This window comes from Ranitomeya variabilis, chromosome 2 (genome assembly GCF_051348905.1).
Source record: "Ranitomeya variabilis isolate aRanVar5 chromosome 2, aRanVar5.hap1, whole genome shotgun sequence".
Lineage (NCBI taxonomy): Eukaryota > Metazoa > Chordata > Amphibia > Anura > Dendrobatidae > Ranitomeya > Ranitomeya variabilis.
The window spans coordinates 338,328,150-338,346,121 of NC_135233.1; the positions used below are offsets into that span (position 1 = coordinate 338,328,150).

The following is a 17,972-nucleotide window of genomic DNA, read 5'->3' on the forward strand; positions in this document are numbered from 1 at the left end:
ACTTCTAGATGCAGAGGATCGACGAGCAACTCGTGGGGACGGCAAGACTTGGACAGCAGCCCCTTCTCCTGATGTCGCCGTAGTTACCCAGTGCCCAGTCACCGACATGTAACGCCCCTGTCCATGTCTACTCGTCCAAGTGTCTGTGGTGAAATGCACCCTGTCACACACAGTTTCTCAAGGAAGCGGTGATGTTGTGTGGTGGTGTAGCGCAGGCACAGCTTTCTTTGAGAAGTAGTGGCGACTGGGCATCTGGTACTGGGGCACTGCGACGGACATAAGGTCTCGAAAATCCTCTGTGTCCACCAGGCGGAAAGGCAGCATTTTTGTAGCCAACAGCTTGCAGATGGAGAAATTCAACCTCTTAGCTTTGTCATGGCTTGGAGGAAATGGTCTTTTACTTGTCCACATCTGAGGGACTGAGGGCTGGCTGCCGTGCTTAGACGGAGTTGAGTAGGGTGTCCCCGGCAAACTGCTGGTCTGTGAGGAAGGCGCAGGCGGAGAGGTTATGTTGCCTTGATCAAAATGTGGTGTCGATGTCAGAGAGCGCTCAACACCAGCAGGTGTTTCCACTTGCAAATGTCCTGACGACCTGCCAATCACACTGGTTGTTGAGGGTAAAGAGGTGGAAGGTCTGCATCCAAAACTAAGTGCGACTGCTGTCCCCACAGTCACAGAGGATGAAGCGGACGCGGATGCACTTGATGGGGCAGACGGTGGTTGACCCGGCCCACTAGGCCGCATTGTAGCACAGTGAGCTTCCCACTGCAACTTATGCCTCATATCCATATGACGGTTCATGCATGAAGTACTCAAGCTACTGATTTTCTGGCCTCTACTGAGATTTTGTTGACAAATCTTACAGACAACATGAGTTGGGTCATCCTGTCAAAAAATGCCCAGGCTATGCAAGGCTTAGACCCCGTGCGACCTGAAGAGCCACCACGACTTCTGGTCTGAGGCACAGTTGGGGTTGAGGATGCAGTTGTTGACGTGCTTCCAGTACTCCATCTCTGTCCAGGAAGGCGCACCGTTACCTCGTCGTCAGACTCGTCACTAGCATCCTCCTCCACCTCCTCTGCTGACCTCATGGACTGGGGGTTGACAGTAAGTGGGGTCTACAACCTCGTCATCATCATCCTGTGTGTTCTCACAACCGTCGTCCCTCAGAGCCAACCTCTTCCTGCCCCGACCGAAAAGTCAAGTTTTCATTCCAATCAGGTATCTCAGTCTCATCATCATCTTCCTCATTGTCTCCACCAACAGGAGTTACAGTTTGGGAACGAGGGTCTACATTATGCTCAGAACCTTCTTCATCTGGGCCTGGATCCGACTCAAAGATTCTGGGCATCAGTGCAGATCATTTCCTCGTCTGGATTCACTGAAGCTCTGGAGCAGACCTCTGATTCCCAGGCTATAGTATGCGTAAACAGCTCTACAGACTCAACCATGTGTGCTACCCCATGCTCAGACGGGCAGCTGGAGACTTGGGAGCTGTGAGGAAGCAAGTGCGATTGGGGTGACAACTCTGAGGACTGGAGTAGTTGTGATGTTGAAGTTGACATGGAGGAGAGCCCACTTGAACGAGCACTTGATATCCGTTCAAGCACCTGCTGTTTTTGTGCCTCATCTGAAATTTTTGGCGATGCTTGTAGCGATGGTCGTAAGAAAGGGATCATAGATTGTCCACGAAAAGAAGTAGACATCTTACTTTGGCTGGAAGATGGTCTTCTGCAGATGTTACTGTTGCTTTACCACCTACCCCACGGACACAACCTTTTTCCCTTTCCAACACGCCTATTCCCCATTCCACCAGCAGCAGGCCTTTTGCCACTCATTTTAATGCTTAACTAATTGGCAGCTCTGTATCTGTAGTTGTTGGCACAACAACCGACGGATGAAAACCTAGCAGAACTGAGTGGCCAAACTGTGGTACTAGGCCCAAAACTATTACCTGGATTAGATGCAGTGAAAATAGAGATACACAGGCGGTGTAGCTAGCTTCACAGGCGGGCTACTCAGATGACTATCAGACAATGCTACTAGCCCAAAAGGATTGGCTGAGCTAGATTACACCAAATGCTGTGACTAACACTTGCACAGCACTGGCTCAGACCTGCCTGGCAAACAGTGCTATGAACTGCTGTAACCTACCCTGAAAAGGGCTGATATTACAACTAGTCCCGACTCACTAAACCTCTCTCTGACAATTCGCTCCAAAAAAAACTTAGACGGCACCGCTGCTGCTGTGGGCGCTATACAGACTAACACTAAGCTGCAGCAGTGAGGAAATGGTGGCGACGGGGCAAATGGCTGGTTCTTATAGGGCAAGGACATGTGACATACACAGCCAATGACACATGCCTTTGCTTGTGTGCATCACATGCACATTGCTGTGTGTGTGCACTGCTGATAGGCTGGGAGACTGCACCGCCCCTCTGTAAATGCAGGAAAGAAAAAGAAAAAATGGAGATCGGCGTTATTTCAGCACAGATTGTAGGCACGAGAACCATGGCCTTTTGGGCCAGAATGGAGCTATCAGTATAATTCTCGCTCCTTCTCTGATTTTCCGTATGATCTGAGGTAATAATATTATCGGAGGGAAGGCGTATGCCAGACTAAACTGCCAAGGGGCTTGGAGAGAGTCTAGAATGTCCGGATGATCCGCTAAAGACGGAGGCAAATTTCGGAACTTGTCTGTTTCTTCTTGTGCCGAAGAGATCTATTTGAGGACGACCCCATAGGGATACTATCTCTTGGAAGACATGATGGTTTAGGCACCATTCTCCCTGTCTCAAGGTGTTTCGACTTAAGAAGTCTGCCTGCTGGTTGTTTTCTCCCTTTGTGTGAAGCACAGTAAGGGATGATAGATGTTTTTCTGCTAGATCCAAGATTTCCCCAGCAGAAGACATCAGTCTCTGATAGAGTACCTCCTTGTCTGTTTAGGTATGCAACTGTGGTGGTGTTGTCGGAAAGGATTCGGACATCTTTTCCCCAGAGCTGTGGGAGAAAATGATATAAGGCATATTTTACTCATTTAACTCTTTAAAGTTAGATGAGTTGTGGTATTCTTCCGTGTTCCATAACCCTTGGCAGAATTTACTTCCCATATGGGCACCCCATCCGTGAGGACTAGCATCAGTGGTTATAGTGTGAGATGGTGTTATTACCCATGGAACACCATTCATCATCAAATGGTTAGAATCTAGCCACCACGTTAAGGAAGTTAAAACTTCCTGGGACAAAGTTATTTTTGCATTCAGGTGATCAAGTAGTCGTCTTTCCTCCTGGAGAATTTGGTGTTGAAGTGCCCCTGTATGGTATTATGCCCATTGGACTGCAGGGGTACACGAAATAAGAGATCCTAGTAACGACATCGCTCTCCTTAAGGACATGTGTGGGTTATCCATGGCAGCTGTGACTTTATGTCTGATGAGTGATATTTTTACCTGAGGAAGAAGACACTTGGGTTATGGAGTCTAGATGAAACCCCAGAAACGCTTGGAGAGAAAGTGGAGTAAGTCTGGATTTGTTGATATTGATGATCCAGCCTAGACCCTGTAGAGATGAAATTGCGTGAGCTAAACGGTCAGCGCACTGAGAAACTGAATTTCCGATGACTAAAAAGTCATCTAAGTAGGGCACAATTAATGTCTCTTTTTAGTGAAGATAAGCCATCACCTCTAGAATTACTTTGGAGAAGATCCTTGGTGCTGTTGAGAGGCCAAAGGGTATAGCTGCATACTGGAAATGACGAATCTTGCCTTCGATTATTACCGCTACCCTGAAGAATTTCTGGTATCTGTCATGCATAGGGAGATGGTAATAAGCATCTTTTAGATAAATGCCCCCCATCATACAGTTTGGAAAAAGTAGCTTTATGGTGGATCTAATAGATTCCATTTTAAATGTATCGTTCTTAAATAAATTAAGCTTTTTCAGGTTTATGATTGTCCTAAATGAACCATCGGTTTGGAAATCAAGAATAAGGGGGAATAGAATCCCCTACCTTCCTGCCCTTCAGGAACCCGGACTAAAACCCGTTTTGATAATAGAGTTTGGATTTCAACCTCAAGGGCCTTTTGTTGTATAGGCGAGCTGAGCGATGTTATTATATAGGATTCGTGGGGATAGTGAGAGAATTGTAATTGTATTCCATCTCTGATTATATTTAAAATCCAAGAACTGGTTGTTATGTTTTCCCACTGAGTGGCGAAAAATTTTAATCTGCCCCCTACTGGAGTGGTTATATCATCAGTATTTGTTTTCTTTTGGAGGGTTGGGTCCTCTGAACATTGTACCTCTCTGTCTTCTTTAGTGGTCCATGTTGTCGACCTGTCCGTTTGCCTTCTTTTGCCAAACGGCCTTCTCTTAAAGGCCCTTCTATAAAAGGGAATAGAGGAGTCAGGAAAAGCTTTTATCCTGTCTTTCGCCTTTTTGAGTATCTCATCTAAGGTTTTACCAAAGAGGAACTCACCCTCACATGGGATTGCGCATATTTTAGATTTTGACTGTGCGTCCCCTTTCCAGCTTTTCATCCATAATGCCCGTCTTGCGTTGTTTACAAGACCTGCAGATCTTGCTGCCAAGCGTAGAGAATCGGCCGATGCGTCCGCCATAAAGGCTGCTGCCCCTCGTATTAAGGGGATAGCAGCCTGCAATTTTTCTCTGGAAAACTTTATCTTCAATTTGTTGATCTAACTGGTCAATCCAGATGAGCATTGATCTGGCGGTGCAAGTGCTAGCTACTGCAGGTTTGAATATGTCCGTAGTTGCTTCCCAGGATCTATTAAGGGACGACTCAGCTTTGCGATCCAGAGGGTCAGCAAGTAGTCCCGCATCTTCCACAGGCAATGTGGACTGCTTAGCAATAGAGGCAACGGCTGCGTCAACCTTCGGGATCTTGGTCCATGTAAGAAGCTCATCGTCACTAAAAGGGTATTTCCGTTTTGACGCAGAGGGTAGAAAACTTCTCTGATCCTGCTTCTCCCACTCTTTTAATTAATGCTTTCACTGCCGGTATGACTGGAAAACATCTCCTTTTTCTCTCTGCTAAACCCGCAAACATTATGTCCTGCGTGGTTTGTGCACCCTTTGTCTCCTCACACCCCATGGTATTTCTTATTGACTTTACTAAATTGTCCACACTGTCTAAGGGAAAACAAGAACGTCCCTCGATTTCTGATGAGGATGATGGTGATGATGATAGGGAGGCTTCTGAGAGTACTGCTTGGCTACTATCCGAATCTGACAAAGGTGTTGATATTTTAGATTTGCTTTTGTGTGTTTTATCCTGGGACATAGCTTTTAGCTCCTCTCTAATAATGGCGCGTAAGTCCGTAATGGACACTGCCGCTGCTCCCTGTGTTTCCGTTATACAGTCCTTGCATGAGTCTGGCAGGGGCTGGCTACATAAGGCGCATTCCTTATGTTTGGTCTTTTGTCGCTTTTTAATCTGAACAGAATAAGACCTAGCAAGAGAAGGAAAAAAGAGAAAAAAGGGGAGATGGCGTCAGCTTAATAGGCAGAGTTAAAAATTCACCCAGTGAAGCTATTAGTACCGGATCAGAAGGCCGAGATCCTGTCCTGATTTGTCTACCGTGTCGCTTTTACGACCGGTATCTGAGGATCCCCTGCTGGAGCGATCCTTGGCGGGGGGTACTGGGCCTCCTGCTGTAGGGTCCACGGCACCTGGGGATGACATTCTGCATCGCCATATTACTGCGGCCGGCTGATTTATAAAGAGCGCCTTTTTTTTTTTTTGGTGCGGCCTGCGCATGCGCGAACCCACGCTTCCCCCCTGCCACTGATCTCGGCCTGGACGCCCCGGAAGTTCAATATCTACTTCCGGGGAGGATACACTTATGGTGGTTGGCGCGTGCGCGGTCCGGGATTCTGGCACCGGACCGCAATTGTAACGCTGCTCTCACTTACCCGACTCCTGTCGGTCAGGGCTTTCTCTCGCGCCGTTGGCACCATGCAATGCAGATGATGTCGGGCGGCCTCTCCCGGACCCGGCCGTCTGCATGCTTTTCCAGACGAGGAGGGAGCCGTCAAACGAAACTCCCCCGACGCCGCTTCCAGGCTACAGCCCCTGCTGTTCCAAAAGACACTGCACAGGCGGCATGCTTAGCAGGTATTTCTGTAGTGTAAAATCCTGACGTTCACGCAGGAACAGGAAGCCTATACTGAGGAAGAGAGGCGGTCCGCCCCCTTTTATCTTTCTGTAGGTTTCCTGTTCCTGTGGGGTGGATCCCTCTCTCCAGTAGGGTGCTGTTGTGGTGAAGGGTAAAAAACAGTTTTAATGTGCAAATCAAGCTAGGCTTTTGGTGAATGAACAGTTATCCAACAAACTCGAACAGCCGAATTTTAAGCAAATTGTTCGGGTTCGTCGAATGTCTCGAACACCGCCCAAAACAGCTCGAATTTGAAATTGGCGAACAGTTCGACTCGAACACCACTCATCTCTATTCATGACCCCAGTGTTCAACATTTTAATAAATTATCTACATAAGAGAACTGAAGGTAAATTAATCAAATTTGCAGACGCAAAGCTAGGAGGGATAGCTAACACTAGAGAAGACAGAGGAAAGAGTCAGAAGGATCTAGATAAGCTTGACCAATGGGCAGTGACTAATAGAATGGTATTTAACAGAGCGAAATGCAATACTCCACATCCAGGCAAAACAAAATGAAAATTACATCTGCAGAATGGTAGGAACAGAACTAAGCAACAGCACATAGAAAAAAAGACTTGGGTAATAGATCACAGATTTCACATGAGTCAACAGGGTGATGCAGCAGGAAAAAAGGCAAACAGTTCTAGGATGTATTAAGAGAAGGATATAGTCTAGATCACGTGAAGTAATCATCCACCCCCTGCTCCTCCTTGGTCGGACCTTATACTGTATCCAGCTCTGGGGACTATGTTTAAAAAAAAAAAAAAAAAAAAAAAGACCAAAACACTGGATAAAGTTCAGAGAACAGCTACAAGGATGGTGAACACTAAAGTATGTCCTACAAGGAACGGTTGGTTGAAGGATCTGGGAATGTTTAGCTTGCCAAAAAGAAGGCTAAGAGGAGACTTAATAGTGGTCTACAGATATCTGAAGGGATGTCACAGTGTAGAGGGATCATCATTCTCATTTGCACATGGAAAAATAAGAAGCAATGGAATGAAACTGAAAGGGAGAAGATACAGATTAGATGTTATAAAAACTTTTTGACAGTGATGGTAATCAATGAGTGGAACGGGCTGCCACGAGAGGTGGAGAGTTCTCCTTCAATGGAAGTCTTCAAACAGAGGCTGGACAGACATCTGTCCGAGATGGTTTAGTGAGTTCTGCATTGAGCAGGAGGTTGGAAATTATGACCCTAGAGGTCCCTTCCAACTCATTCTATTTTATGATTCTCACCTATAATGTGCAAGAAAAAAAAGTGTACAATGTTCCAGCAGTGCCACCAAAGGAATAACTAAACCGTACACTGAAATCCATCACTCTCACTGGTGGATGTAACATGTCTATGCATTACACAGACACTGATCAAAAGATAGGTGTCTGAAACAAGGGAAAGGTTCACGCTCACCTTCTCATCAACTGCCAAACTACAGCAAGGGTCAGAGTTTCATTGCCATCGTTCAGGTCCTGCCCACCAATGCCCACCAGGGAGAATTTGGCAGTATTTTTTCCCAAGTCCACTGCGTAATTACAGTTCTCTAGCTAAATAAACAAAGGAAAACCGTTAAACAAAATGAAAATCGGTGGTGGACACCTCAACATAAAAAGAATGCTATACCCTGCTTTTACTTACTTTTTTCATGTTTGCCCCAAGTTTGGGATATGGGGGCTTGTTTACTTTGCTCCAGTCTACTGGCACTTTAATCTTTTCATACAGCTGTAGAATTACTAGGGCATCCTGTAGGTCACTGCAAAAAAATTAATTAATTATACTGAAAAAAAAAACCCACCACATTCTAAAATAATGGCACAATGCTGAAAACTAATTTTTCACTTGTTTCCTTATTTTTTTTTCTCCTACCAAGGAGATGTATTTTTTTCACTTATTTTTTTTTTAAGTAGAAGATTTTTTTTTGAAGGATGAGGGTAGTATTGAATGTCACCATTCATTTTACCATATGTACTGAAAAAAATTGGGAAAATAAAGTCTTCCATTGTTTTAGGCTTTTGCCTTTATGACATTCATTGTGTAATAAAAGTTACTTGACATTACAATTACCTAACCTATGCAAGTATGAATGGAGCGATATCCTACATGTATTTTTTGTCCCCGAAAGCTAGGTGAGGATTTGTTTTTTACTTTCAGAGCTGTACTTTTTATAGGCAATATTTTGGGATTAATATGATCAACCATCTTTTTTTTTTTAAATTGCATTTTTGATTGATCACTCGTACTACGGTAAATAAGGCAAAAGGCATTGTCTTCTGAATTCTAGCCTGTGGCTGAGAGCTACAAAAAGGGAACAAGATAATGACTGGTCTTTAATAAGTCCCAAACTACCACGACAACTTATTCACATCCTGCGATAATGCTGCAGGTGGGCACTAAAACAGGCACTTCATCAGGATCGCACTACTCAATTTTTGGTCAGCAGCATTTACGTAACTAAACAGCAGCAATTAGAACCAACTCTTAATGCTTCGGTTAGAAGCAGGTACCAGCTGTGTACCACGGCCGGCACCTGATTAATTAGAGTAGGCTCAGTTCCCGAACCTGAACATCCTCTCCCAACATGCAAATCACATGGCAAGAAGGGTTTAATATAGCAATCTGACCTATAAAAAGGCATCAAATTGTCCCAAGTGTTGCGACACATTGCTTTAGCACAAAAAAAGTGACTTCTTGAAATTTTGCGCTACTTCTGAGAAATATGGCGCAGATAAATTATACCTAAAGGAGATTTGCCGAGCTGACGATTACTGGTACGTGGGATCATAAACTGGAATGTAGGATGACAAACTGATGAGCGCACACATCTGTATAGCATGATCAACTCATTTTTTTTTTACAAAGTAGCCGGCTACTAACTTTTTGCTCCCAACTTTCTGAAACTGCTCAGAGTAAAATACAACAAAACTGTACTTGTAGCAGCTGAACATTATAGCGGCCAGTAGACACGTACTTGTAGATATGATTAACATGGGGATTCACACCAAGGGAGTTCATCCAGTTACGGAAGGTCCTTTCCTCTCTAGTCTCCCCTGAAAAAAAAAAAAAAATTAATTCCTGTATCTGCTCCATTTAACCCATCACAGCTCATGTCACTTGACAATAAAACTAACTAAACTATAAATGTTTGTTTAAAAGGAAACAATTTAGTAAAATCACAATGATGTACAGTGGAAATTCTACTGACCTCTAAAGCACAAGTAAGGCCTCATTCACATGTAGTACGAGAAAATTAAAAAAAATTTAAAAAAAACACGCGAACTCCGTAAAGTTTTCCCAACTTCTAAATTCTATTAGTCCGTGAAAATTGGATTGCACTTGAATGCCATGTCATCCGGACGCGGCAAATTTTTTCACGGACTCATAGCCTTGCATTGCCAGTTTTGATCTGACACTTGAATCAAAGTCAGACAAGTCTCCACAATGCTGCGAAGAACATATGGTCAGAAAAAACAAAAATCAAACATGTGACTGGCCCCATAGATTAACAGATACGAATGGCATCAGTGAAAACTAAGCTTGTATGAGAATGGATGTGTGAATGAGGCTCGTAGCACACAGGTTTTTAATCTGTTAGTCTATTGGATCAAAAGGAGGAGTATGCAGTTCCAAGAACTTCCAATAGATGGCACAAAAAGGCAAGCTTGGAGAGTGACGTTCATTTGAGTTTTATTTTGAAGTCACTTTTCTTTTTCGTCTTGTGAAACTTATGGCTTTTTTTGCCAAATTAAACCAAATGGTGCATGCCGGTGGTTGAATTTTGCACAAAATTTAGGACGTTCTTATTTAATACTACCGTATATACTCGAGTATAAGCCGACCCGAGTATAAGCCGACCCCCCTAATTTTGCCACAAAAAACTGGGAAAACTTATTGACTCGAGTATAAGCCTAGGGTGGAAAATGCAACAGCTACCGGTGAATTTCAAAAATAAAAATAGATGCTCCATACTGTTCATTATGGCCCCATAGCTGTGCCATATAGTGCTCTGCACCATTATTGCCCCATAGCTGTGCCATATAGTGCTCTGCACCATTATTGCCCCATAGCTGTGCCATACAGTGCTCTGCACCATTACTGCCCCATAGCTGTGCCATATAGTGCTCTGCACCATTACTGCCCCATAGCTGTGCCATATAGTGCTCTGCACCATTACTGCCCCATAGCTGTGCCATATAGTGCTCTGCACCATTATTGCCCCATAGCTGTGCCATATAGTGCTCTGCACCATTATTGCCCCATAGCTCTGCCATATAATGCTCTGCACCGTCCATTATTGCCCCATAGCTGTGCTGCTGCTGCTGCAATAAAAATAATAAAACACATACTCACCTGTCTTGCTTGCAGCTTCTCGGCGCCATCTTCCCGGCGTCTCCCTGCACTGACTGATCAGGCAGAGGGCGGCGCGCACACTATATGCGTCATCGCGCCCTCTGCCTGCAGTCAGTGAGGAGAGAGAGACGCCGGGAAGATGGAGACAGCGCCCGGCGTGTGGAACGAGGACAGGTGAATATGTCATACTTACCTGCTCCCGGCGTCCCGCTCCTTCCCCCTGCCTGTGTTCGGTGCCGCAGCCTCTTCCTCTGTCAGCGGTCACCGGCACCGCTTCATTAGAGAAATGAATAGGCGGCTCCGCCCCTATGGGAGGTGGAGCAGCCTATTCATTTCTCTAATGAGCGGTCCCACGTGACCGCTCAGGGGAAGAGGCTGCTGCACCCGGAGACCGTGGGACGGGCAGGGGGAGTGACAGGATCGCCGGGACTAGGTAAGTATGCCTCAGCGCCCTCTCCCCCTCACCCGCCGACCCTGCCACAGACCGTGACTCGAGTATAAGCCGAGGGGGCACTTTCAGCCCAAAAATTTGGGCTGAAAATCTCGGCTTATACTCGAGTATATACGGTAGATGTTTCCAGCCAGCTAACGCTCGGCACGCTCATTGCCATCTAATTAATGCTGCTGGTGATTAAACTAAAGTAAATAGTGACAACATTCAATAGCGCTTATGCAGGTGGTAATTTAACTTAAAATGAAGTTAATAATAATAATAAATAATTAAAAATCTGAATACTACTAAAAACACATTTTATTCACTGTAAAATCAAAAACAAACTGGATTCAGTAAGATGTGCGTTATTTATTCATTCCATCATCTAAACAAATTTCATAACAAAACAAATTAAGTAAAAATTTCTCTGTAAACACTTAAATGTATAGTCATTTTCGTCATTTTCAAAGATCTTTCCTTGACTTCTACCAGGTACAATTTAATGTGTGGGGATGGGATTGTGTGTCATAATGTGGTGGGGGGGCGGGATTGTGTGTGGTGATGTGGTGGGGGGCGGGATTATGAGTGGTATTGTGGTGGGGGGCGGGATTGTGTGTGGTAATGTGGTGGGGGGGCAGGATTATGTGTGGTAATGTGGAGGGGGGGCGGGATTGTGTGTGGTAATGTGGAGGGGGGGCGGGATTGTGTGTAGTAATGGGGTGGGGGGCGGGATTGTGTGTGGTAATGTGGTGGGGGGGCAGGATTATGTGTGGTAATGTGGAGGGGGGGCGGGATTGTGTGTGGTAATGTGGAGGGGGGGCGGGATTGTGTGTAGTAATGGGGTGGGGGGCGGGATTGTGTGTGGTAATGTGGTGGGGGGGCAGGATTATGTGTGGTAATGTGGAGGGGGGGCGGGATTGTGTGTGGTAATGTGGAGGGGGGGCGGGATTGTGTGTGATGATGTGGTGGGGGGCGGGATTATGTGTGGTGATGTGGTGGGGGGGGCGGGATTATGTGTGGTAATGTGGTGGCAGGCCGGGATTGTGTGTGGTAATGTGGTGGCAGGCCGGGATTGTGTGTGGTAATGTGGTGGGAGGGCGGGATTGTGTGTGGTGATGTGGTGGGGGGGCAGGATTATGTGTGGTAATGTGTTGGGGGGCGGGATTGTGTGTGATAATGTGATGGGAGGGCGGGATTGTGTGTGGTAATGTGGTGGGAGGGCGGGATTGTGTGTGGTAATGTGGTGGGGGCGGGATTATGTGTGGTAATGTGGAGGGGGGGCGGGATTGTGTGTGGTGATGTGGTGGCAGGCCGGGATTGTGGGTGGTGATGTGGTGGGAGGGCGGGATTGTGGGTGGTGATGTGGTGGGGGGGCAGGATTATGTGTGGTAATGTGTTGGGGGGCGGGATTATGTGTGATAATGTGGTGGGAGGGCGGGATTGTGTGTGGTAATGTGGTGGGAGGGCGGGATTGTGTGTGGTAATGTGGTGGGATTATGTGTGGTTATGTGGTGGTGGGCGGGATTGTGTGTGGTGATGGGGTGGGGGGGCGGGATTGTGTGTGGTGATGGGGTGGGGGGGCGGGATTGTGTGTGGTGATTGGGTGGGGGGGCGGGATTGTGTGCGGTGATGGGGTAGAGGGGCGGGATTGTGTGCGGTGATGGGGTAGAGGGGGCAGGACTGTGTGCCGTGATGGGTTGGGGGGCGGGATTGTGTGCGGTGATATGGTGGGTGGCGGGATTGTGTGCGGTAATGAGGTGGGGGCGGGATTGTGTGTGGTGGGAGGCGGAGCTACTGTGCAGGGGGCGAAATTAGCGAGTAATCACAAAGCCTCATATATAACGATTTCACTTTTCTGCGACTTTAGATCAAGAACTTGCACAACCCTTTAAAAATATTGCATTTTCATTTTTTAACTGTGCAAAAACAAAAGTAAACATACAAAACTTAAAAGAAGAATTTGGCAAAAAAGAAAAAAAAAAAAAAAAACACAGGCCAAAAAACCCCCAAACAGACTGGACGGATAAAAAAAAGAAGATGCAAATGTCCTTAGTGTTAAAACCACTAAATAATCTGGTGCCTGTTACTAATGCTATGCTCCTTGCTCACCTTCGAGGAGAGACCAGTCGATGTCCTGGTTCTCAGGCTTAGTAAGCGCTGGGTATTTATTGAACAGGTTTGCCACAAAGGCCAAGTTTAATTTAGGATTTCCGCTGACCACATCGGCAGGAGTAACGAACTGCCTGCAGCCTAGTCTATCAGCTTGCTGGAGCATGTACTCCGCCCTCTTCAGATCGTCCTTCTCCTGTTGGAACAAGAATGATGAAAACCTTTGTTGTGTCCACAAAGGAAACTGTCCCTAAACTTAAAATAATGATGTCTGCTCAATTTCCTCTTCTACTGAGTTGGTAAAAGTTTTATGGGAGGAACGAACCAGAATTATCAGGTGGATAGGCCATAGAAGTGAATGGCACTTAAACCAAACAAGAGTGATACAGTAATATAAAAAGTGTAGCTAGACTTCTAGGAAAGTTATTACCCCCCACGGGAGCTGTAAGAATAATATCTAAAGAAATTGTATAAAAGAGGGAAAATTCCAGTCTATGTCCTAGAAAGGAAAAATGGCGTTAGAAAAAAAAAAAAAAAGCTCAGCACTGTCCACGATGCACTCAGTTCAGCCCATGGATTACATGATCACTCACTCATTAATATGGAGGCCATGCAATACTGCACTTGTGGCTAGCAACCACTATTAACACGTGGTTTTAGGACATGGACTTACAGAGATCAGACCCGAATTCCTTGTAAAAAAGGGCCGACTGCTTTAGATGTCTCCTTAACATCAGAAATTGCTAAATAACATTTTTTACCACTCTGATCCAAAGAGGATTAAAATATATTTAAAGGGTTATACCAATCTTTGTGAATCTATTGTTAGTAAATTGCACAAATGCTTGAGCACTACCTGCTTATTAAAATTTGCAGCTATTGTTAAGATATCAACACTACAGCTTGTTGTCTGGGGGACCGACCACCGCACTGCTGCTGTAAAGACTAAACACTGCACTGAAGCAGTGGGTGATTAAGTGGTGACAGTGTGAGCTCCAGCGATCCTGAACAGCTTCAAAACAGTGCTTACAAGCTCAACAGAGAAGAGTTTGTAAGCACTGCACATGTTCTGCTGTCTTGCAGTGGTGGTCGGTCTCCAAAGCAACAAGATGTAAACAAAAGAAAAGTGCTAATATCTCAAGAATTCACTTCCATGCGTGGACAGATAACTACCACTTGGTGACTCCTAGCGTACACTTTTGCCGACTTTATGACTCGCAGCTCCCAAGGCCAGCAATGAGTCAGTATCACCTTGCACGGAGTCTGCGAGAATGACAACGTCAGATTTGGTCTTACGAAGGGGATTTCAGTGAGACAGAAGAGATTAAAACGCAAGCAGGGATACAGAGGCCTGAGAATATTAATAAGGACACATTATCCCCCGACGTGCGCTGCATACACCGCAGGAGCAGACTTACACTGAATCCAGACATGTTGATATCTATTCTCTCTTCACCTTCCTTCTGCCCTTTAGGTGCAATCTGGTTGAGCAGATGGAAATAGGCCCTCGAGTCCTGCAATTAAAAAAAAGTAATTAAATCCTTGTGACTTAAAATCTGGGGTATAAAATTGGCAAACAGAAAACACATCTTTGGAAATTAAAGATTCAGCTCTGATGAAGCCTTCCTTTCTAAGATTAGGTAACTGCATTAATCAGCAATTTCCGAATATTGGTTGAATTTACCTAAAAAGTGCTCCTATTAAGGTAAATGTACACAACGGAAATATGAACTTACACACTGAAAATCCACAGCGGATTACAGTACTATCCATGCGGATGAGATTTGACCAATCCTCATATTGCAGAAAGGTGAAATCCACTATGAATTCTCCCACAGATCTGCATGTGTAGCGTGGATTTGGCTGCAGTGGTGGACGTACCCTTATGAGGGGGCGTCAATTAGGTTATAAGCACAGATCAGTAAACAGATTCAAAATTAAATTCATTCTGAGTTTCCAATAAAGTTCAGATTCAAGAAAAGATGAACATTTTTGGGACTATTTCCACAAATTGGGCAAAATAGTGTTCAAATGGCTGCCATTTTGCTAGATTCTTTTGGCGGACCGGAAAGTTAAGAATGGAAAGAAAGACAACAAAAAAAAAAAGAAGCACTTTCTTCTGAAGCTTCTGCCAATCCTTTCCCGATTCTCTGGTGTGTTTTTTAAACTTCCAGCACTGAGGCAAACATGCTCTAGTGGGGCGATGTATGTGACCATGTCCCACAGAAAAAAAAAAATATGTAGGTATGTATATATATATATATATATATATATATATATATATATATATATATATATATATATATATATATATATATATATATATATATATATATATATATACACACACACACACACACACACACACGCATACATACACAAGCGATTTATCACCCCTGTATACTGTGCTTTTTGGAAACCTCAGATCATAGTAGGTGTTTTCTCAGCAATTACAATACTTTTGACTTGGACCAAATCAAAATTTTGGGAAATGTACTCATCCTTTCACACCAAGTCTTATGGAATATCATGGCACTGCATATAGTGTTCGGGAAGAGTTACATGTAGATTGACATAAGGGTCCCCTTTCAATAATGGTCTAAAGATTCAGCCAGATACATGATGTAAACAATGTACCTTCACAGAATTACCAAAGTCAGTGAGCTGAAGGAAGAGGAGCAGAAGAGACAGAAGCAAGAATCCATATGAAGCATTCAGGGAAAGAGACGGAAATAATTAGACAACATCTAACACCGTAATGGAGAAAATATTAGTATCTGAAAATCAAGTGAAAGTAGCATATGTGCACCTTAAAAAGAGGTATCCAAAATTAGAGACAATTTTATTTTCCATAAACGGATGTATTTAGGGCTGAAAATTATTTTTGCAATTGGGTTTCATGAGAAATTTTGTAGAGTTTTGCTTTTCCGGGCCCTTTGTTTCACTGAACATTAAACTTTGATGAGGTCTGTGTTGATAAATCAACTCAAGTGCTCAGAAAGGAAAATACAATATTCTCCCATCATTTAAAGGGGTATTTCCATCTCCAAAATCCTATCCCAATACGTAGTTGGTGTGATAATATTAGCAAATACCTCTAATTAGAAATTAAGTATAGTTTTTCCGATTGGCTCTCTTTCCTCATGTGCAGGCGTTACAGGATCTTAGGTACCCATGGTTACGACCATTAGCAACTAGTGGCCACTATATCAGATGTCGTAACCATGGATACCTACAGTCCTGTAACGCCTGCACATGAGGAAAAACACAGCCAATCAGAAAAACTATACTACATTTCTAATTCGTGTTATTTGCTAATAAACAATATCATTACTGTACCTACTACATATTGGGACAGGATCTTGGAGATGGAAATACACCTTTAATAAGAATGAGCTCACTTTCAGATTTTCGGTCAACTTGTTCTGCAGCCAGGAGAAGACGTGCAAGAAAAAGAGTAAAATTTTAATGAACCCCATTGCAAAGATCATTTTTAGCTCTAAATGCATGTATTTAAATAATAAAACAAAAAATGGACTCCAAAAAGTGGACAACCCTTTTAATAGCATCATAAAGATAGAAATGAAGCCACTTTATCGCACTGTTGGACTAAGCATAATACGTTATCTACTCGAGACTGATTCTCAACCATTAGACACACTTATCTATGTATGCTATCAAGTAAGCGATAAAGTAATAATCACAAGCCTTTCCGTTAGCCATAAATGTCCTCACAACAGGCTGGCTTGCAAATCCTCAGCTTCCTCTAAAATGATTCATCGATTTCCTATTGTATTATGTTTGGTATAAAAATCAAGCAGCTATAACTTTAATTATAGCTCCAGCTTTTAAACCTATTTAAGCACATGTTCACACATTCCATTCAGGATATGATCAGTAATTAGCAGCAGATTCTGCTCATAAACCTGCATGAAATCCATGACAGCCTATGTAAGTGAATAAAGTTTGGGACAGCTTTGTAACAGATTATGTTGGGACCCTCTTCACTTCTCCCCTACTGGTAATTATCAATCTCCACCCATTAGAACAGCTACTGTTTATCTTGTTCTTATTTGTATTTTAGGCCATAGTAGGACTATTGAAAAGGCGTCATCGAGGTAAAAAAATAATTCAGCTAAAATGACCTTATATGGTCACTTTGGCTTTAACAAACATTGCAAAAATCAATAGTACATGCAATTATAAGAGACTTTGCCATGTACCTTCGAGAAATATGCTCGTTTCTCCAAGTATGAGACGCTCCTCTCCCCACCCCAGCTTCTATGTAGAACACAGACATGAGAGCAGGTTTCCCTCATAGCTGGATGCACTATCTTTGAGAAACATATCAACTAGTCTCCACCCAATAGCTCAGAGACAACTGAACACTGAATATCAAGGCTGGAGAGTAGAAACGGGTGGAAATACAGGAAACGAGTCATAAGATGACCTAAAATGTTTAATGCCTCATATACACACATATAGCAGATTATCCTAAATAGTCACCTAATAAATATCATATTTTACAATTTACGTCTAAATGGTGCTTTAATCTTCAGCTGCGAGCCCTGTCCGCACCCCGGGGTCCCGACAGGCCTTATTCTGTTTTTTGTCTAAGGCAAGACAGCATTTCTGTATCAGCACATTATTTTAGCAGGGTGTGAAAGGAATCCGCTAAATACCCATTTCAAAAGGCATGCTGCCACATTTCTATCACAGCCTACATTTAAGGGAAGAAATGGGTGCTGGTGTGACAGCCCCCTTTTCCACACAGTTCTGATAATGTATCAAAGCTGGACTGGCCATTTATCTTCTACAAAATGAAACAGGACCTTGCGTAACTGAAGATCAGGGAACCTTTTAGATGTGCATAACATAAATTACTAAGGTAAGCTTAAAGGGGTTGTCC

At 43.9% G+C, this 17,972-nt stretch overlaps 1 protein-coding gene across 3 annotated transcripts in view; it reads right to left on the minus strand.

Annotated features, from left to right (window-relative positions):
- PLS3 (plastin 3) overlaps positions 1 to 17,972 on the minus strand; it is a 120,972-nt gene that overhangs the window by 7,189 nt on the left and 95,811 nt on the right. For all 3 annotated transcript variants that reach the window (XM_077285377.1, XM_077285379.1, XM_077285378.1), the window contains exons 10-14: positions 14,482 to 14,577; positions 13,064 to 13,259; positions 9,143 to 9,221; positions 7,813 to 7,927; positions 7,588 to 7,721 (exon numbers count right to left, since the gene is read on the minus strand). In XM_077285377.1, coding sequence (XP_077141492.1) covers positions 7,588 to 7,721; positions 7,813 to 7,927; positions 9,143 to 9,221; positions 13,064 to 13,259; positions 14,482 to 14,577 — 620 coding nt within the window. The remainder of the gene's footprint in view (positions 1 to 7,587; positions 7,722 to 7,812; positions 7,928 to 9,142; positions 9,222 to 13,063; positions 13,260 to 14,481; positions 14,578 to 17,972) is intronic.